The sequence below is a fragment of the Saimiri boliviensis genome, chromosome 9, assembly GCF_048565385.1.
Source record: "Saimiri boliviensis isolate mSaiBol1 chromosome 9, mSaiBol1.pri, whole genome shotgun sequence".
NCBI lineage: Eukaryota > Metazoa > Chordata > Mammalia > Primates > Cebidae > Saimiri > Saimiri boliviensis.
The window spans coordinates 16,263,018-16,286,128 of record NC_133457.1 but is presented as its reverse complement, the minus strand read 5'-3'; the positions used below and the strand labels follow the sequence as shown (position 1 = coordinate 16,286,128).

The following is a 23,111-nucleotide window of genomic DNA, read 5'->3' as shown; positions in this document are numbered from 1 at the left end:
CTCTCCCATTCCTCTTCCTCCAAGGTTTGGGAGCCAAACTGACTGGCCCTAGAGAAGTTAGATGCTGTCATCTATTTGACTAAAAGTTTTGTCACTGCTCAGATGCTCTTAATACTCCTGTTGCTATGGATCTACTCATAGTATTATCTTCTTTGATATGACCAATACCTGGATTGGATCCAAGTTAATGCCATATCTTCAGACACTCATCTGTAGTAGTTAGTGACCATTCTCTTTGAGTGGCAACCCTTTTCCTATTAGTCACCTGGCTTCATCTATTCCTGTTACAGTCCCTATGTTAAGGTCCACATTAAACTCCCAGTAAGCAGCTGATTATGACCTTTCCATTCATTTCTGAATCTCCATGTCATTATCCTCAACAAAACAGAGTTGACTACAAAAAAAATAAAAAAGTCACAGGTAAGGTTTTGAAAGGAAATTTCCTGTATTAAAGCTTTCTCTACAGTTAGGAAAGTCCAAAATGCCTTAAAATTGAATAATTAAAATGATTTATATGCTTATTACAAAGTCACAACTCTGAATAAAGTGTATTTTTAGAAAATGATCTCAGGATGCCTTTAGCAGAAAGGTAATTCCACATTCAAATCTAGTCATGTGAAGAAAAATTAACATAAAGCCTGAATGTGCTCACAACTAATAAAAATAATCTTTGTCTAAGCAGATAATTTTTCTAACAAAAGCATCAGAAAATGTGATGACTGTTCTGACGGTTTCAGAAATCTGTGATTTAGTGATTACATAAACAACATATTTGTCAGTTTGTCCCAGGATTGCACATATGAAACCCCAGAATGGACTTGAGAGTCAGACTCAAGGACTAGGTCAGGTAATGGGGGTAGCCAGTGTTCTCCTCTTCAATCTGGGACCTGCACTTGCTGACCTCAGAGGTGCTCCTGATCGCAGAGAGGTACACCAAAGACTTAACAGATTTTGAAACTGTAAGTGACAGCCAAGTGCAAATGAGACTTTTGTTCTACATGTTCTGTTAGAGAATGATTATAGCTATTTTTTTAACTAAATGAAAATCTTCATGCTATCCCAATACAGCCATATGAAACTAGTAGTTGTCACAAAAACAACTTTAACTATCACATTTTTAACTGAGTCTCAAATTTCAACTGTATAAAATTGATCACTGGTATCACTGCCCATGTACTATGGAGATCCCTCCCACCTTGAAATGCAATCCCCTACTCTTTTTTGGAATGACTGTTGCATTAAGTTCTAAAAAATAATAATTTTATTAAATTCAGGTTTTAAAATATTTTTGGAAAAAAATTAACACATGCTACAGTTAGCATACCAGAAAAACATGGGTTTTCATATTCCCATGACCCCATAATACTGCATATAACCTAGTGACATAAATTATTATTCACAGATATATTCTGATCATTGCAAATTTCAACATGCATTTAAATTTAAATGCAGAATTACTATATCACAATTAACATCAAAGCACCTTTTTCAACTTAACACTAATTGTTACATTAATCTCTTACATTTTGATGAATAAGTATCGACAGAGATTTTACTAAAGTCATGTATTACACACACACTCCAGAAATCCAGTTAAATAAAAATGTGTTTTTCAAAGCAAGAGTCACCCATATATTCTGCTCAGCAAACATTAAATATCTATAACCACCCAGATTATCAACTTTAGCTCCTTTTTTAAGCCCTCAGAGTTTCAGCCTCTCCTGATTAATTCTCCTTGATGAGACTTTCAAGTCCATGATATTGATTTGTTATTTTCAGAATTTTCCTAGCACTTATAGCTATGAAATAATTTCAACTTAAATTACAGAAGAATAAGAAAGGTGCCTTTTCAAGAAAAAGAACTTTACAGATTTTTTTCAAGGAGAAAGGAAAGGGAAAAATATCCTCAAAATTAAAGACTATAGATACTAATTTTATATCATTATTACCTCTAAAGGTAGCTGAAAATGTGTAATGATTACACTGGTAAGTTAGAAGATCACTGTTAACACAGACCATTGTAACACCTGCTAGTCTTAGGATTTATTCTGAAGAAAAATTTAGATGGAAAAAAAAATGCTATAATGTAAATGTCCACACGATTTAGCCAGAAGATGAGTACCTACACAAAGTATAAATTGTTCCAGCATTTGACTGACATTTAATTTTGCTAGAAAATGCTAAGGCAACTGAAATTGTTGCCTGTGTTCATTTGATCTAGTTCAATAATAGCTTCAGCACTAAAACTGAGCACTTTGAATTACAAACTTAATGAACGAAGACTGAAAACATGCTTACCACGGGTTGTAATGGGGCACCAGGCATCATGGCATTGGCTAGTTGCATTTGCTGGGCCAACATGGCCATGTTCTTCTGCTGAATCAAGTTATTGCGTCCATTTATCTCCAACTGTGTTTTTAAATGTGGGGGTGGATGAAGATATTTGCAGTTCTCCCTGGAGCAACGACCCTAGGAAAACAAAAGCAGCAAACATTATCTTAAAAAAGAATAAAATCAGCAAATTATGAAAAAAATTATAATGCAAACCATCTACTTGAATGGTTTCCATTAATTGGAAGCACACATGTGTATGTATTACTAAACTGTTAATAATGATTACTTCTAAACTCCGAGGTGCATAAAATGGGAGTCTTTACACACTATACTCCTATACTCAGACTTAATAATAAGCACATTACAAATTTTAAAACTACTGGTAGAAAAAAAAATAAAAAATAAAAAATAAAAAATGACACTTGAATGTATCATGGGTTTTCCACACAATGCATCGTCCATATCATTTTATCATACATTTAGAACAAGTAATGAATTCACCAAAATGCATTATCAATATGAGAGATTGAGACATTTGAAAAAGTTTAAAAGCTTAAAGAGTTTAGAAGCTTAAAGTTTAAAATCTTCCAATTATTTTAATGATATTAGCATTAATATTTCCAGATTTAAGTTTAAAAATCTACAAACTGCTAGAGTAATACAAAAACATAGAATATCATATAAAGAATATCAGGCTCCTGCCATAATATCTTCCTGGTTAAATTTAATGATTTACGAATCAGAGTTTTATAATTTATTTTTACTCATACTAAAATCTTAGGAAATGAACTTAGAGGACTGAAGGCACACTGCATCTTCAGTAAAACACCTTTACAAATATCTAATAACAAATCAAATTAAAATTACTACTAGGCTTTTCTAGCCCATGCATTAAGAATTTGCTATTAAGAAAAAGAAAACGCTCATGCGTTCCCACTGTTTACAAAGAGATTAATATGTATAATGAAATATTGGTGAAAAATGTAACCTTTAACTTTTCAAAGATTAAACCTAGTCTTCTCCATTTCACAAAAACGATGAAACAAGAAGAAATGGATATATTTACCCTCCAAAAATTTTATAAAATGGAGAAACAAAGTAAGTTGCTATAAGCCAGGAATGGTGGTGCACTACCTCTGTACTCTGTCCTAAGCAATTCATTCTAGTACCTTCCTTGCATATATACCACCCAGACCATCCTACCAATGAACATAGCCTAGACTGAAATAATGGAGAGAAATCATATGTGTTTAGTAATCTTAGCACTTTCGGAGGCTGAGGCAAGAGATCCCCTGAGCCCAGGAGTTTGAGACCAGCCTGGATAAAAGAGATCTCACCTCAAAAAAAAAGTTACTATAAAATTATAAGTATAAATATAGCTTCCTTTTGGATAATTCTTTTAATAAAAATATTCATTAAAGTCTGTAATGTGCAATATGGTGTGAAGCACTCTACCCATATTATTTCAATATATTTTCAAATCATATCGACAGTAGCAGATCTCATCAACCACCTTGACAACTTCCTTCACCAATAAATCTAACTAAGACTGTTTACAAACAGTAGAAGAAAAGATTAATTGAAGCCATCATTCACATTCTAAAAAAGCCAATTTGGTATAATTTAACTTTATACTATAAATTGACTCTGATGTTTATGCTTATGATAAAATCTGTCATAATTCTAATTTAAATGATCAGTTTTGGTTCCTTTTGTATGAAGTTTTTAGGAATGTCTCTACACTGGGCTAGAATCATAGGATACTGCTTGTTATTTTTACAAGCTTTATGTAATACTTGAAATCCGTAGGCAGTGGAGGACAGTGGCTAGCAAGGACCTACAGGTCTCATGAGCCGGGACAGAGGCCTTGCTCTCTCACTCATCAACTGCATGAACTGCATAAGAAACTTCTGTAAGCCTCAGGTTCTCTAGCTAGTACAGAGTTATTAGAAAACCTGTATCACTGCCACCACAATGTAAATTGTGTATCAAACAAAAGAAAAATAAAACATTGGTATGAAGACCATTGTTTAAACATCTATTAGTTACGGCTATTGGTAGGCTCACAAAGTAACATACATATTAAATTTATTCCATATAAAATCACCATGCTTGGTCTATGTTGGGATCATGAGCAGGTTATTAGCTTAAAAGCATCCTGATGCAAAACAACCAAAAACAACCTTAGAATTACAGGATAAACTATAGACGAGGACTGGCAAAAATAAATAAACTCCTGGATGGCACATGGTCTAATTTCAGGGATATTCAGTCGAAGTCTCCTAGAAAAAAGAGCCTGCTTTTTCAATACAAGAATAATTTGGCCGTAAGATAAATTCTTGTTCTCAATTATCTCCACATCGTATTTCTTACTAAAACTAGAGTTCTTTAAATGCAGATAAGCGGGGTTATAGTCGTCCCGAGAATTCACTTCCTGTCAATTCACTCACGTCAGTTTCTATAGTTTAATAAATAGTCACAGATAGTCCTGGGCCATCAACCAGACCTTCCAACACTAACTCTGGTCTTCCTAAGCACTTCATTCCAGTACCTTTCTTAAATATACACCACTCAGACCATCCTGCCAATGAATACAGCCTGGACTGAAATAATGGAGAGAAATTACATGTTTGCTATACATTCTGCATCAGTGCATCTCAAAACTTTTACAACAAGCTCAGACCTTTGATCTTCATTATGAATTTCTGACATCTACTCAGGAAAAACGCTGTTTTACTTTTCTTACCTATGGTCCCTTTCTATGCCCAGCTTGTTTGGATTGTGTTGAGCCCTCACTTTCAAAAATCTGTGTTCCCAAGAATCAACTGATATTTGGTGGAAAAAGTACACAAACTACCAAGCCTCTCTCACAGAGAGCTGTGAGGATCCAGAAATTGACATTTTAACAAGCATTCCAGATGATTCTGCCGTCGCAGAAAACACTACAAAATACAATTGTGCAAAGCCATATAAATTTTTATTTAACGTGTGGAAAAGACAACAGAATAATATATTAGATAAACTGTGAATAAATTTATTAGATAAATTTACATTGTGGCAGTGACACAGGTTTTCAAATGATATTAAACTTTGCTTCTCAGGAAGTTCAAAACATGTTTAATGCTTACTGCTGCTGAATGATTATGGTTTGACAAATAAAAAGGTCAAAAATAAGTTAGAATAAACATCCTCCATTAGAATTGCCTAAAACCACCAGGAGCATACCTTCCTTTGAGAGTTAAGGTAAATATTACACTGGTATGTTGCCAGCTTCATCCATCTCCGAGTCCTTAGTAGCATCATACCTCAGTAAACATTCACAGAATGAATGAATGTTTATTCTTACTAAATGCCTCAAGATGAATTGTGTTCTAACTCTATTCTAGAGACAACAGATATAACAGAAAAAAACTAAATATAAGACCAAATCTTGGTTCTAACTTGTACTGACCTAATGATGCTTTTATTAAGAGACCAGTCATTTAAATACATGATAAAGCTAGACACAGTTAAAGAAGAAAACAGAAGGAAGTTTTTAAGTTTCACCAGGAACGAAAGGAGGTTTGTATGGACATTCAATGTTTTTGGCATCCTAAAATCTATACAATGACAATATAGTTTAAAAGTCTAAAAACAGAAATTCATCAGTATCTGGAGTTCACATATACAGACTTTTATATTGGAGCTACTACTCTAAATCATTTAGAAATTTCACTTAAATATACGTTAAATTGGGCTGCTAGGTTAATGCAAAACATAAAAGATCTTTGTCTTCAGTTTTGATGGGTAGAGATAGCTCCAACTATTGCAATAACTGTATAATTTTATCAAATATAGCTTTGTTCAAATTGTAGCTATGATACTTATTTGCTGTGTGACCTTGTGGAAGTTAGTGTAATTCTCTGAGTGGTCACATCTTTTCTATATAATAGTATCAATGACATCTATTATCATTGGTGATGTATGAGGGTTAGTAAGACTACAGGCCATCCTCACAAATGGCACCTGGCATAATAGGCAGCCAATAAATATTAGTTATTTTCCTCTTGTAAGTTCTCAAGCTAATAACAAGCAGCAGCTGCTCAATTTAGTAGCATATCTGCTAAAAGCTCTAAAAATAATACAGGTAGCAAAATCAAGTGGCAATGCATATCAATCATCAATAATGTAATACAAACTTGGCTCTTAATCATCATTGTATATTTGCTACATCCACCAAGAAAAAGTGTCATTGTAACACATTTCTTATAATGTTATGTTTCTGTGCCTTGCTTCTGTTGACTATACTGAAATCTTATTTTTGGAGAGTTATCCAGTTGCCTAGCAGGCCATTCCATAGAGCCTACATAGTATTAGATTGGGGGAAAGTATTGTGGTTTTTGCCATTAAAAGCAAAACTTTTGCCCCAGCCTAACAGATCCCTTAGGCTCCACTCAAGGAGGCTTTTAAAATAGAATTAATTCAACAAAGATTCCAAAGACATCATTGCAATATGTATCGTATATATTTTAAGGGAAAGGAGGAAAGTTAATAAAATACTGGTCTCCACCAAGTTCTTTTTGTAATAATTTTTCTATGCTTTTCAATTAAAAGTAATCTGTACAAACAAAGGCAAAATTTACCCCCTGTAGTCTTAAAAACCTATATGTGACCAGTAACAGTCATTCAATAAATAAATTCATCAAGTAATTTCTGAAGTTGTAAGTTGTTCAATTGTGAATTTGAGGATTTGTCTCACTAGTCTTTCAAACTGCCGTGATTTTTTTTTTTTTGGCTATAATAAAGGAAAATACACATTTAGATTAAGTGTTTAACCCTCAAAATAAATGTATGGTTCATTTGTAAACATTAAAGTTTAATAGAGTGTACTTTTATGTTATATATGTGCAAATATAGTATATAAACTGCATATGTGATATATATAGTAAGATATAAATTTAAAAATATGATGGAATCTAGGTAATTAACAGCTAGTCGAATAAGAATAAAAGTGAATGAAACTAGATATGGTAAGTTAGAAATATGAGAAAGCTATTTCCTAGCTATGCATTCATGAACTAGCTAAGTGAGAACAAAACGATTAAAAGTTGGTCGGACTTAATTTTAAAAAAAAGTCAACATCTTAAATGAAAAAAAATTTCCATTTTTAATTATATGTCTTCTACTTAAGATAAAAGGAATATTGTGATTTATGAAGTCAGACTCTATTAAGCTGCCAAATGGTAACTATGTGGCAGGATTACAATTACCAAGTTCTATTTAGGTAGACCCTGGAAATAAAGGAGCAATGGAAAGAGTACAGGCCTACTAGCTTATATTCATAAGTCTTTTCCAATTTTCATTATGGTTTTCTGGTGAGATTCTTCAAACTATAATAATTTATTTCAATTGTTAAAACTGATATTTCTTTTTTCAATAGCTGATATATTCAAATGTTTCTGAAGCAGTTTCAGGGTATTTATTGCTCAGATATTGGCCAGAAACCATACCATTTTACACTTGCAAAAATGTTTTTTATGGCTCTGCCATGCTTTTGGTTATCATTTCTAAAGCTTGGGTGAATAAACACACACACATACACAAAAACACACATACATATATAAAACATTTATTTAAAAAGTACAAGTATCTAGTATTAGAAAATTAATGGTAGCCTATAAGGTGAATGATTTTAAGAGAAAATTATATTTCACATGCATACAAACATGCATACACACATATATACTTCAGGGTTTTGTTTTCACTTTGACAGATGTAACTTTGATTCACTCTAAGAATCACAGTTTACTGGCTTTTGTAATTACTGAAAATAACTGCATCTAACACAAAGTATATTGTTGCTCTTAAATGTATATTTCCTGATAACTCACTTGTTTCCATAAAGGACTTCGGTTAGCTTACAAGAGCACACACATCCTAAAAAGATGCTAACAATTTCTCAACCTCAACACTACTGATATTTTGGGCTAGATATATTTTTGTTGTGGGAGCTGTTCTGTGCATTGCACGATGTTTAGCGGCATCCTTAACTTACAATCACTAAACACCTACGTTACCCCTACCCTCAGTTCCGATAAACCAAAATGTCTCCAGATATTGATAAATGTCTTGGTGGGAAAGCAGGAGGACAGCATCATCTTTTGTTGAGAGTGGTGGTGTAAACCACCACTTGACACCTAATGGAATTTAATGGGGCGCTGTGTTCGTCTGCCTGGAATATCATAACAAAATACCATTTATACCAGCATCTGGTATACCAGATTTTATTACAACCAGTTATACCAGAATTTATCAAAATAAAATACCAAATATACCAGTGTATAATTATGCATAAATACACAATTATATACTCACTTCAATTATGCACCTATTTGTAACAGCAGTGATGTATTACAAACAGATTTTGGTTGTGTTACAAATTCAAAAACCTAGGATATATGACATAATTTATATTTCATGTTTTATTTGAATAAACTCTTAAGAAGTTTTATAGCCCTATAAAATAAAACCTAAAAATTTTAAAGTAGTTTAGAACAGGTACATTATGTTCGTTTTTTTCTGAGAAAAGTCTCTAGGGAGATTTCACTATTTTGATGCTATTATTTATTTGTTTTCCAAGTAGTATACTATACCATAGAGTAAATATACATAGCATATATCCTGTTAATAAGTAAATGCCATATATCTACTATATTTAAATCATATGGTAAACTATAGAGGAAATATATTTTCATATTAACACTATTTTTTTGTTGTTTTATTTTATGTTCTGGAGTTCTGGGGTACGTGTGCAGGTTTGTTACACAGGTAAACATGTGCCACGGTGGTTTGCTGTACCTACTAATCCACCACCTAGGTATTAACCCTAGCATGCACTAGCTGTTTTTCCTAGTGCTCTCCTAACCTCCCTCAATCTCTTGCCTTGCACTCCCCAGCAAACTCCAGTATATGTTGTTCCCCTCCTTGTGTCTATGTGTTTTCATTGTTCAGCTCCCACTTATAAGTGGGAACATGTGGTGTTTAGTTTCTGTTCCTGCATTAGTTTGCTGAGGAAAATGGCTTTGAGCTCCATTCATGTCCCTGCAAAGGACATAACTGTGTTTCTCTTTATGGTTGCACAGTATTCCATGGTGAATATATACCATATTTTCTTTATCCAGTCTATCACTGATGAGCATTTGGGTTGATTCCATGTCTTGCTATTACAGCAACACTAATTTTTTCTATTTGCTTTTTAATTCTCAAATATTCACAACTCTTTAACCTAAATAAGTAAACAGGATTTTTTGTTAAATAATTTTCTATGTTTACTATCATAGCACCCTTATACTTACTTTATAGTTTTATCATCTTAAAGACAAGAAGCTATTCTTCAAACAAAACACAACTTCTACTGTTTTGATCTCCTCATTTTCTTTCAGGTAACACCAGTAACAAATGCCTAGCATCCCCACAGAAGGTGAAAAAATAAGGCAATTCTCTAATGCTGCTAGGCAGGTAGTAGCTAGTCTTTTAAATTTAACATAAAGTAGCTACAGCAATCCTAATCAATATTTAACACTTAACTTTCTAGATATAAATTGCTATTTATTCATCCAATCAGCATAATAGCAAATGTATGGAGCTCAATTCAACCACAAGAGCTGGGAGATTTTTTTTTTCACCAGTGAGACAAACAAAACAATAATAAACATATTTCTGTTGAAATAATCTCAGTTTCTTTAAATTTACCACAGATATAAAACATGTTTTCAAATGAAACACAATATGAAACAAATTTAGATTTTTCCCTTCCTGATTCTGTAAAAAGTACACACACACACACACACACACACACACACACACACACAGTGGCTTAACAATTATTGAGATTGCCAATAAAAGAAAAAAAATACACACATACAGCCTATTGAGTTTAAATCTGTAACTTTACCATGGCCTGAAAGAACATAAAATAATGTAGTAAATTCTATTTAATAGGCATTAAACATTTTTCCATCAATGTATAATCTAATCTCAAATGGAATTTTAGGTTAGACTTTTCTAGCTATTTAAACAATTCTCTCCAGTATTCAATAAGTGTTCTAGATACTATTTTGTAGAACATTCCTAAGTTTAATGATGAAGATTCTCAGACACTGAAACCAATAGCGACATTTATGATATCCCAAAATATCCTCACTATTGACGTAATATCAACACATTCTCACTCAAACATTGGGATACTATGACTTTTTTCCCGAGAACTTAAGAGCTTTAATTGCACAATTCCCATTAATCATCTTGAAAATGGCATAACTGAAACTCTACACCTCTAGAAAATGTTACGTAATGCATGAGAGTCAAAGTGGCTGCCACTGAGGGGTAGAGAAAGTGAAAAAGGCAACGAATCACACACATAGTCTTCTGACAAAAATACCACTTTTTTCTCCAGCAGCTTTTGCCTCTGAGAGATCAGATACACATACAACTGTTGCAGTAACAGTTATATCAGCACACAATTTTAGCTAGCAGTCATCTGAAGAAAACGTAATCCTTTAAACATATATGAGAAGCTCTTCTATTTAGAGTCGCTTGTGATGGGATGCTGTAAGAAGAGAGTCTCACCTTTTGTCTCATACCTATGGCCTCCTCTAAACCAGAGAATCTAAGAAAAGTTCATCACTACTGCTGAGGTTAATGCTATGCAGGGTTTAACTGCACATATTGTCTGCCACTATTCCATAGTCTTCACAGTCTCCAAAGACAGATTTGATCGCCATCACTGAGTCAAACCAGAGTCTCTATGACCTTGTGAAAGCCTAGTGACATTTGGTAGGTGCCAACATCATTAAACAGTCCAACATTTGCTGGCTGCTTTTCTTATAGCATCATGAAGCTGGAAATGCCAGATCACTAAGTTTCTATTATTTTTTAAATTGCTTCATTATTTTTTTTGGTACAGCAACTATCATATTTCTAAACTGTTTGTAGCTAAAACACTTTTGAAGTTTTATGACACAAAAATCAGACATTCTTCAATCTTGCCTAATAATTAAAAGCCCTAACATTTTCAAGATAAATTTTACTGCTCTATTTGTACAGCATACCTTTCAGTGGAGAAACACAAAATGTGTTACAAATAGTATCCAATTTATCATTGTACCATTATTAGGTAGATTTACAGTATGACTGTCTCTATTCAATTTCTATAGCTTTCCTGAGGATCAAAGGGAGGTAAACTTCTTAAGTCAAATACATCCAATTTTTCTTCTAACAATATTTGGAAAGACTTGTTTAAGCAGATCTTTACAGACTGCTTCAACAGTCTAATTTAAGACTAGTTCCTAGTTCATTTACAAAGCAAAAATTCTCCATCTTTAAATCTCTCCTTCTCTCCATGAAATACTGATTAAAAACCAAAAGGTATATTTTTATTGCAACACAGGAATAATAAAACTTACATAGTGCTTCTTCTATTCCAGGCACTGTTTTCAACACCACAAATGTTAATTCCCTTCATCCTCTCTCAACATTACTGGGAAGGCTTATTTGTAACATTTCAGTTTTTTTTATAACACTTAAGTACAGACAAAATAAATGACTGAACCCAGGCAGTTTAACTACAAAGTTGTTGCTCCTAATCATTACCGTTGGGATATGCATTTGTACCAAGTGTATCACATCTGATCATCTGTAAGTATGTTTTGTTTTTGTTTAATCATTGACTGCTAACACTAGAAACAGATTACTCTAGGTCAGAACCAAATGGAAGTCTTCAACTCTTTTGAGTTCTGCAAAGGAAATGATATTTCATAATGTAAGCAACTAATTTTGGAGAAGACTAATCCACATAGCATTTCCAAAGGGTAATGGAAAAAATTTAGATGCTTTTGTAAATTGTAATTTGTCATTCTTTTTTTTTTTTTTTTCCTCAGAGGAACCTGTCTTACAGGATCAACAGCATTTTTTCAAAAAAGAACACCAAAGAAGTTAAAATATTGCTTCATATTATCCACTTCAATAATAAACCTAGTGAAGCAAGAGGTTCTTGGATTATCTGTATGTTTCACTGACATGCCTCTTCAATTTGGATATAACACAAATAATGAAAAACTTATATATAGTTATATATATTTGGATATAAAATAATTAAAAAGCTATTATAATGAAGTTATATATGTGTATATACACATACATATATATGTACACACACATAAAATTCAAAATTTAAATGTTAGTAATATAGGATGGTATGTTTTAAGGGGCAAATCTTTATTGAGAAATACAAAAGTAACTAAAGGAAATCAGAGAGGTAAAACATTTTGGTAAAGTCAGCTTGAGAATAATAACATCATTCCTTTGTATTTACATGAAGCATTTGTTATATTTGTACCTGCTAGATCCCACATATCCTTACAAATAAGGAAAGTAAAGTGTGTTTTTACATCTCTAAAGTAACAACATTTATTTAGTCATGATAAACTTCAAAGTATAATATTACATCATATGTTTCCAACATCCTATGTCAATATTTCCACTGTAACTCTTCCCTTAAAGTCTACTCAGCCTCCTAGATAGGACAGCATATATTATGCATATAATTAGTGTTTAAATAATTTTCCAAACTATAGCAGATGTCTAAAATTTGGCTGCCATTTACATGCAGAAATTATCACATATTGCACTGCTCTGCATTGTCTTTGCCAAACACAAAGACCCTTTCTTTTTCTCAATTTTTCACTAGCACTCCTTTATAAACCTGTGGGATTCCCTAACTGAAAAACAAATACTGTCACTTTCTGACCTCACAAATTCTGCCTCAAGTCCAGCCATTAAATGCTACTGCTTCACATAAACAATGACAGAGCACGAAGAAAAAGTGAGGCAATAAAGGTCCTCACCACTGCTGACCACAGTCTCCTTCAGACAGATCAACTTTGTACTTGAACAAAATGTGCTCAATGACACTGGCTCTGTCCCCATGGGGAAAACACTCCTCTCCCTGCCCCCACCACCCCCCTCCCCTGTCTATGACAATTTGCTAAAATTGTGCACTGCCATCAGCTCTCTCAGACTTGAGGCAGCAGCAAGCAGAAAGACAATTGGCTCATGAACCCAGAACATGTTTCTATTGGATGCTGACTGCAGCAACATAAGCAGTAAGGGTGAAGAAAATCTCTTGAAGCAAAAAAGCAGTATCACAACACTGGTTATCTGAGCCTGTCTCCTCCTCTGCACTCCACCCCCACACCTAGAGAATTCCACTGGTTTTCTAGGGCAGTTCCACAAATATCTAAAGTAAGACTCAACAAACTATCTAAAAATTACCACTGAGAATAAAATTGGAATGTCTCCGAATTTTTAGAAACATTTCATATACAGTACGTGTCTAGTATCCTTGAATAGTTTTTCAGAAAAAGATCCATATTAACAAAAAACATACAAATAAATAAAAAACAGATGATAACTATAAGCTATGGAACTTGTACCAAGTACTACAGACGAGTCTGTATGGCAAAAGGGTACTGAAGTCATCGCATTAAGCATAGATACTTGAAAGAGCTTAGTCATCACGAGGTGCTCTGTTCTAAATGGCAATTAGAAGCTGCAGTGCATATTCTTAAGTGCTTAGTTAAGATGAAAAGTATGGAGATGTTGGGCCTCACAGGAGTGTCAGCCATGGCAACACTGTTTTTTTAACAAGCCAGAATGTGAACGTGAGAGGGAAAAGCACAGACGGTTGTCACATGATGTTTTTTTCTTGCTATCATACCAACAACATTTAGGCTGAAAGCCCGGATCTGCTAAACACTCTGCTTGGGTGCATTAAGTGAGTAAAGGAATATATCTATGATTTTTACACTCTCTACATCTGCTGAAAGAAGGTGGCTTTTATTAAAGATAGTTGTTGCATCTTCCTTTATATTTTGTACATGTTCCTCTCCTAATACCAGGTACTGTTTACACATCTTCCTTCCCTGGTGACAGACTCCATAAGGAGGCTTATGCCCACAGCCTACATCAGGCCAAGAAAGCCCCATCAGTGTTTATCAAGTGAATGAGTCCTGACTATATTCCAGAATGCAGGATATTCTGTCCAATAAAGCAGTTCTCAAACATTCCTTTTGCATCTTCTTCAGCATCCATAAACTGACATGTTACAGCCCCATGTTTTTCTTCATTCAAATATATTTTTCTCTCCACTAGTCTTCTACCATTTGCTCCTTTTCTCAGGTAACTGCTTACTACTGTTATCCAAACACGAATTTGTGGCTCTGCACCCACCTACGTAAGAAATATGGCTACTTTATGTATCTGTATCCCAAACTTGTAAGCGTCTCATATACACAAGCCTTAGAGATAAGCATAGGAAACAGTCCCAGAAGTTGACATAGAAAGAACAAAACAGTACCAGCTCAATGGTTAAAATTCCCATGAACTGAAATTAGAAAGTTGCTTGTTCAAATCCTAACTTTGATACTTATTGGCAGTGAGACTTTGGATTAATTATTCAACTCCATTGAATTGTAACTTCCTCTTCTATGAAAATGAAGGTAAGATATCAGCCTAGAGATGACGTGAATATTAAATGAGGGAGTATATACAGGGGCCTCAATTATGGTCTGATACTCAGAAAATGAAAAAGACTGGACTGCTCTCACTCTCCTAGCATGTTTTGTACCTTGCAACCCCCAGTTCCATCACCCAGGTCCATTTCTCCAGAGATGCTTGAAAGCATCCTTTTCTCCTGCTCCTTCAGCCTTCCCTTTGTCAGAGTTTGCCAGCTCACCATCAAGTTAAAACCTCCTTTAATGAACTAACCCAACAAAGCCTCTGGTAAATCTCCTTTAATGAATTAACCCAAACGAAGCCTCTAGTGAATCTCTTTTAATGAACTAACCCAAAGGAAGCCTCTTTCACAGGACTATAGTATAGTACAGTCCAATGAAAGAACGCATATCCAAGAACCAAGGAGAACTGTATTAACTGTAATACTCTTACCCACTAGCTACATGACCTCATGCAGGTACTCAAAACTTCCTGCCCAAACAGTACCTTCGTTTGTGAAAGTGTGTCCAGGAAACAGTAGCTTCCAGAGTAGCTGTGACAAAGCTTTCCTCAGCCCAAAGTAAGAATCAACTCAGGTTCATTTCGCTTACCATTAAGAAACTGGGCATTTGTTTTTAAAAGGAATTGATATTAAAAGTAAATCATTTTAATAGGTTAAATTTGATTATGAGAAGTGACCCTTTTCAAACGTCACTTACTGAGGACATTTTCCTTCACTTTCCCTCCCTTCTTCCTTTCCTTTCTTTCTTGCCAAGTAGAAAAAACTCACAGCAGTAAATTCAGAACCTGCCAAGCTATATTACAGGTAATTTCTACAAGCCTGTCTACTGTTCTTGATTAGGAATTACATATTTTGGCAACCTAAGCATTTTAAATAAATGTTTGTAGAATGAATAAAAGACAGAGGGGCATTTCTGGGAGTCCCAGCTATCACATCACTTGACAATACTGTAAGGCTTAAGTCACTGGTCCTTGACCATGACTGTACATTATAAATTAAAAATTCCTACATCCTGCCTCCACTCCCAGAAATTCTTATTTAGATGTTTTTGGCCGAGTCCCAGGCATAAATGTATATTAAAGGCTCCCCAGATGATTTTAATGACGGCTACTCTGAAAACCACGGGTTGGTGTATATATACTAACACACGGTCTCATTTACCAATCAATCACAACCTTTTCCAGGGTTTTTTAAACTTAGTTTTTGCCAGTGGCTTCAAGATAACTGCTAATGTTATCTGTAAGTTAACTGATACTTCTGTTGGAATTGTCCATTTTCCAAACAGCTCCTTTCATATGCAGTGGGAGAAAGGGCACTCAAGCACAAGGGATGGCATAAAAAGCTACTGTCCTTTATTCTCTTGGGCATATCATCCTGGGCAGGGTCTCAAGACCAGCAACACCTTCATGATCACAGGGTTATTTCTAAACACCTTGTTCGCAAGAAAAGAAAGATTTCAAGGGTAAAGAGGGGGATACAAGATCCACAACATCAATGTACCCGTGAAAGCCTTTATTATTTTAAAAATATACTCAACATACATAGTACACTTAAAAAAGAATGTATTTTTAAGTGATATGTATAGCAAATTAGATAAGTAATACTAGATTCTACAGTACTTAGTTTTATTATCACCCACTGAGGGCTAGAGGTCTTAGGCAGTTCCTATGTTAACCTGACAATATTGGTTCACATTTGTTAACGTTAACCTGACAATTAGGTTCCTATGTTAATCTGACAATTTTACAACTCGATTTTAAGTTGCCTAAGCTCAAGTTAAAATTTTCATAACTACAGTAAATGTTGATAAAAGTAAAGTGGCATATTACAAATTTTCAAGTAAGGAGATAAGATGTCTCAACAGGACTGAGGCTGTTTGTTTAGGAAGACAATTACTACCATCAGTAAAATCCTCTCCTTAGTCTCCTGTTCAAAGGTAATTACAAGGCCTACCATTAACACTCACAATAATATGTAGCATTTATCCTCATGGCAATCCCATGAGGTATTTTTATTAGCCTCATATTACAAATCAGGAAACTGCAGTTCCCAGAGGTTAAGTATCTCATGCAAGGTCCCAACAATGTTAAGTTAGGAAGTTAGGAAGTACAAGTAATGTCAGGGTCAGCATGCATTCCACCATTTGGTAGCCAGAATGAAAGTGGCCTAAATAATCTAGGGATCGAAGGAAAACTTTAATTTGTCATACCCACTTGTTTTCAGATAAGTGATTGCACTACATTAGAGATGGAAAATGAAAATTGATAATGTGCTTCTCCCATTAGAAGTCATCAAAAATGAAATAAGAATGGCTAGGCACAGCGGGTCATGCATGTAATCCCAGCACTTTGGGAGGCTGAGATGGGAATATTACTTCAGCTCAGAAGTTTAAGGCTAGCCTTGGCTACATAGTGAGACCCCGTCTCTACAAAAAATAGAAAAGATTAGGTGGGTATGATGGAATACATCTGTAGCCCAAAAAGTTGAGGCTGCAATGAGCCGTGATTGCACCACTGCACTCCAGCCTGGGTGACAGAGCAAGAGCCTGTCTCAAAAAATAAATTAAAATAAATAAAATAAAATAAAATAAAATAAAAGTCTCTCTTGCATTTCTCAGAATAATACCAGAGTATACCTACTTTCTGAAATTGTTGTAGAAGACCTAGATATCTAGGTCAGAAATACAGTATGTGTAGATACACAATCAAAAGAGAAAGCAGAATAATTAATTCATTGTCTTCTAAGCTAGGAGAAAAAAATGTAATAATGAAGGAGACAAAAGGAGGAGGAAGAGGGAAGAAAGAAGAAAAGAGGGAGGAAGGAAGGAAGGAAGGAAGGAAATATTTTATACCAAATTTCAGAATATATTTTATACCAATAAATATTTTTTATATCAAATTTCAGAATATATTTTATACCAAATTTCAGAATAGCTCATTTGTGTATTTATTCACCTACTGTACGGTGATACCTCTTATGTGCTCTGTGCTACGGGACAATGGAAACACAAAATGAACTAGAAACATACCCTAAGAAGGGAAACAGGACATGCATATAAATAGCTATTAATGGAGTATAAGATTAGTTCTTGCCATTTTAAAGACAATGAGAATATTTCCATTTAGAAGTATCAGATAATAGCTTCAAAAAACAAGTAAAATTTATATAAGAAGAGTTGGAAAAGTTATCTCGGTAGAAGAAATATCATACATCGAGGCATCAATAACGAGTCATAAATCTGTAGTAAGAGCAGTGGGAAGAGAGTTTGAAAAGAGTTTGAAAAAAGTCTAGCTTGGAAAGGTTTCAACTACTGTATTAAAGACTGCCTACTTCCTTTCGTAAGCCAGAAAGAGCCACTGAACGGGGTGAAAGGACATGAGCAAAGCGGTACTTCATGAATTCCTCAGACAAGAACGTAAGAGGGCTTGAAGTGGTTAAGAGCCTGGAAAGGAGAGACCAATTAAGTAATTATGTTAACAGCCCAGGCAAGAGGCAACACAGACTTTACCATTTTCCGGATAATAATCCCAGACCTGTCTTTCAAAATCTCTCACCTTACCCCTTTTCTAATGCATTCATTCTTTCTCTCTCTCCCTCCCTCCCTCTCTCTCTTCCTCCCACCCTGCCCCCATGGGTCCACCATGGAAAAAATTGTTAATTCATACAGACCATTTATTGAACATCATTTATCATAAATAAAACACTGTTCAAGCAACTGAAAATATACTATTTTCATTAAAATAAAAGGTAATCCCCTAAGTTTTTGGAGAATCTTAATTTATCTCTCTGTTATCTGACACCCTACAAAAAACCAAAACCAAAACAAGCAAAGAAGAAAAGGAGGAATAGGGTCAAGGTAGGGTAGCAATAAAGCTTAACATAGGATATATTACAGAAAATAGATGATTGTTAATATGAAGCGTGCTGTGAAACCAAGGGGGAAAATGTACAGGAAACAAAGACTGGAAGTGGAGCATTTTCAAAAGCAGATTCAGTTAACCTGAAATGACAATATGACTAAGTGGTACTAACTACATTAGGCCAATGAGGAAATTAAAGCTCAGAGAGGTGAAATGACTTGCCTAAGGTCACACAGCAGGAAATCAGGTCTGATACCAAGTCTGAGGATTATGTCTTCTATAACAGTGGTCCCCAACCTCTTTGGCACCAGGAATCCGCTTCACGGAAGACAATTCTTCCATGGACTGGTGGTGGCAGAGTGAGGGATGGTTTCGGGATGATTCAAGTGCATTACATTTATTATGTCCTTTATTGCTATTATCATATTGTAATACATAACAAAATAATTATACCACTCGCCATAATGTAGAATCAGTGGGAGCCCTGAGCTTGTTTTCCTCCTCTAGACCAGACTCAATGAGGGTAAGAACCTACAACTAGATGGCCCTATCTGGGGGTGACAGGAGACAGTGACAGATCATCAGGCATTAGATTCTCATAAAGAGTATCCAACCTAGATCCTTTGCATGCACGGTTCACAATAGGGTTCACACTCCTATGAGAATCTAAGGCTGCTGCCATTGATGTGACAGGAGGCAGTACTCAGGTGGTAATGCCAGCAATGGGGAGCAGCTATAAATACAGATGAAGCTTCAGCCGCTCACCAGTCACTCACCTTCTGCTGTGCAGCCCAAGGTTGGGGGGACCCCTGCTCTGTAACAGCTAACTTCCCAGGAATTAAAAAAGCCAGAAGGATCTGATAAGTAAAATAGCAGTAACTAAAACCACACAAGTGGGAACATTTCGGGTAGGCAACAGACAGTGGCTGAGCAATCTGGTTGGGGTAAAGGCTTTGTTCAGGAGAGGTTAAGTTCAGAGAGTTATGGCAAGAGTTAAGTGAAAGTAATGTCAATGCTAGGTTAAGAAATCTATAATATAAGCAAAGATAATGCATCCACCAAATACCCTTGCTGAGACCTACTTGAATTTCAGGAAGATACTCCCCAGTGAGGATAACCTAAGGACACAGAAAGACTGCACTCATTAAGAGAATTCAAGAGTAATGACTGATTGTCTGGTTATATAGGATCTAACAATCTAACACAAAACAGCTGCCTACATTGTTCAAGTGGGGTAGCAAGGTAAGCTAGCACACAAATATCTTTTGTGAAACACAGCACCAAAATACTGAAAAGAAAAAACAGCCGGGCGCGGTGGCTCAAGCCTGTAATCCCAGCACTTTGGAAGGCCGAGGCGGGTGGATCACAAGGTCAAGAGATCTAGACCATCCTGGTCAACGTGGTGAAACCCCGTCTCTACTAAAAATACAAAAAATTAGCTGAGCATGGTGGCACGTGCCTGTAATCCCAGCTACTCGGGAGGCTGAGGCAGGAGAATTGCCTGAACCCGGGAGGCGGAGGTTGCGGTGAGCCGAGATCACGCCATTGCGCTCCAGCCTTGGTAACAAGAGCGAAACTCCGTCTCGAAGAAAAAAAAAAAAAAAAAAAAAAAAAAACAGACAAACAATAATTAGGAAAACAATTTGATAAACAGTACAAACAGTACAATAGTTACCCTGCATCTGAACAAAAAGCTTAAAATAATTTTTATTATCCTATAAAAAATGAAAATGTACTAGTCGCTCCATTAACCTTGAAGCAATAATGTGTCTGTTATGAAATCTTAAACTTTAAAAATGTTTCTCACAGGATAAAAACTACTTATCCATATTTTTGTTTTATAGACTATGAATATAATACTTATATAAAAGGAGAGAAAATTAACTACAGATGATGAAGAGAGAAAATTACCATTTATTGGTTATGCTCTTCCAAAAGAGTAGTGGACATAATAACCATTTAAAGGTCTCCCAGAGTCAGGCTTCATCTGACACTTGCCCCTGTTTATTTTCTCTATAGTACTTGTCATCCCTGTAATTATGTTGCTTATTTATGTGTTTATTTATCAACTAATTCCTGCACTATGGAATAAGATCTGTGAGGGCAGGGATCCTGTTTCACCTAGACTGGAGTATGCCACAGAATAAAGGAAAAACTAAATCTCACATAATTCTGTCAAGGATTCTGCAGCGCCAGTACTGTTACTCCCCACTTCGCTGACAAGGATTCAGACACCCTGTGAAATTAAATAATGTGTACAAGGTCACAGAACAATTAAGGTGTCGGAGACATCTGTATGATGCGTATGTACCGTATAAACAAATTTGGCAGGCTACATTCAGAACTAAAACAGTGTCAAGCTGAAATTCAAATAGGTAGTGGTGTTTAAAAATACAGCAATTAAGCAAACAGTCTGTAGAAGACTCTTCTCACTGTATATAAATATAGTCAGACACTTCTTGTAGCTTTCCTCACAGTACACATTTAGTTAAAATATGTATTTCACACTAATTGACTATGGCTATTTTGCAAATTGTAAAGAATGTTCTCTGTTACCCTTTCGAAAAATTTAGTTTTGCTCCCAAAATATTACTGCTGTATTGCTGAATTTCACTTTGGATGAAATTGTGAATAAAATCTATCCAACAATCTTGGTTTTTAAGGTGGTAGGTTTGTTTTGGCAAACCATGTAGGATGAACTGAATGTCAGGGATAAAAAGAGATTTATAACTAAATTCCTTACTCAGTAACTGCTGGAATAGCTTTATAAATTAGACACTATTTTTTCAGTAGAGTTCTCAGAAAAAAATACTTAAAATAATTTCCTATCTCTTACTAAAAGTGATAAACTACTTTTGAGAAAACAACTTCTACAAAGAATTGGTGAGCTACATTACACTCAAATTCACTGTGCCAACTATTGCTCACACATCGAAGAGGGGAACTTACATCCACAAAGTGTTGTTAATACTCTACTTATATTTATCCATTAATAAATATATTAGATGTCTACTTGCTTATCGTTATGCTGGATGATGCAGTATAGAAAAAGAAATACAAAAAGCAATTCCAATTGGTAAAAAAAGTTAACTACATAAGACATCAATGGAAGGTAACTTCATGAGAAACACTCTCAAAAAGAGGTACAAATAAAGCTGGGATAAATGGTCAAACGATATTCTCTCAGACCTGAATCATATTTCACCCTAACATTCATTCCCTTAAGAAGGTAAGTCAATGGCTTTCTCACACAGTGGTTCAGTACAGTTCCAGAGACGTTTAGCTCTTTGCTGCTATTTTGGGGTAGATTCAAATCTCAGAAAGTGAAAGGCCTAAAATTATCATGCCCATTAAAAGTTATCTGATACCTGGGATTAGTATTGGATATAAGAGATTCTCTAAGATAAATTGTAGCTGTAAGCTAATTTGTATCTCTAACCTACATTCCAGATTTAAAAGCCATTCAATAGCCACAAGCACCTTCTACTACCAGTTTATTGGGAATACAGTATCTGTTTTCCAGCAGTTCAGGGCTAAACAGAAAACAAATACACATGGAAAGGGGATTTCAGTGCGGCATGACAGAAGTCAAGGAGACAGATCAGGGACGGTTGGGTAAAAGGACAGAGATGTTTCTATAAAGGAGTTCTGGTACATTCCTATGGGAGGTATCTGGGCAAGAGATTCTGGGCTCCTTTAAGGGGTACCTTGAAGCAAATAAGATAGCAGCACTCTAAACACTTACAATCCAAGGCAACAAAATGTACACCATTTTAACAGCTAGAAAATTCAACAAGCCATCTGTACAAGCATGTTTTCCTGTTAAAAACAACAAAAAAAGAAGGTCTTTTGGATTTTCTACTCAGAATACTTCTCAGAAATATTTTTATATCTCATATAAAGTTTCCTTGACATTACTGCAAAAAAGTGGGTGTAGCTACCTTTCAGAAGAACATATTTGTATTGCCAGAACAAGGAATATTCTGAAAGGTTGCTTTTGTAATGTATCTTCCTTCTTTGTGTATATCTTACTCATCCGGAGATTATGGCTCACCCAGTTAAGGCTATTACATAATTTTGCCAAGGAGGACAAAAATAGAAAGAGGTTAAGAATAAATGTTAAAACAGACATATATTATTCAAAATCTCAACACTAAAGCTTTGAATGTTTTGTTTTACTTCTTGTTGCTGCTTAAAAAGTAGAATTTCTGAAATAGTTTATTCAAAGACGCAGAAGTAGGATAAGTATGCTGATTTTCAAAAGCATTCCATTCATTTTTTGAGTTTTTAAAAAGCACATGAAATATAAATATGTACAAAAGGCTCAATTTGTTGAACTCTGTCTCCCATTAACACCACTCCAA

General features: G+C 35.0%; 1 protein-coding gene across 50 annotated transcripts in view; it reads right to left on the bottom strand.

Moving 5' to 3' along the window:
- The window catches only part of MBNL1 (muscleblind like splicing regulator 1), a 211,944-nt gene that overhangs the window by 44,654 nt on the left and 144,179 nt on the right, over positions 1-23,111 (bottom strand). For all 50 annotated transcript variants that reach the window (XR_005582485.2, XR_744473.3, XR_005582482.2 and 47 more), the window contains one exon: positions 2,299-2,469. Coding sequence is in view for 45 of the 50 variants with exons in the window: in XM_074405511.1 (XP_074261612.1) it covers positions 2,299-2,469 (171 nt within the window). In the remaining 5 variants the exon portion in view is untranslated. The remainder of the gene's footprint in view (positions 1-2,298; positions 2,470-23,111) is intronic.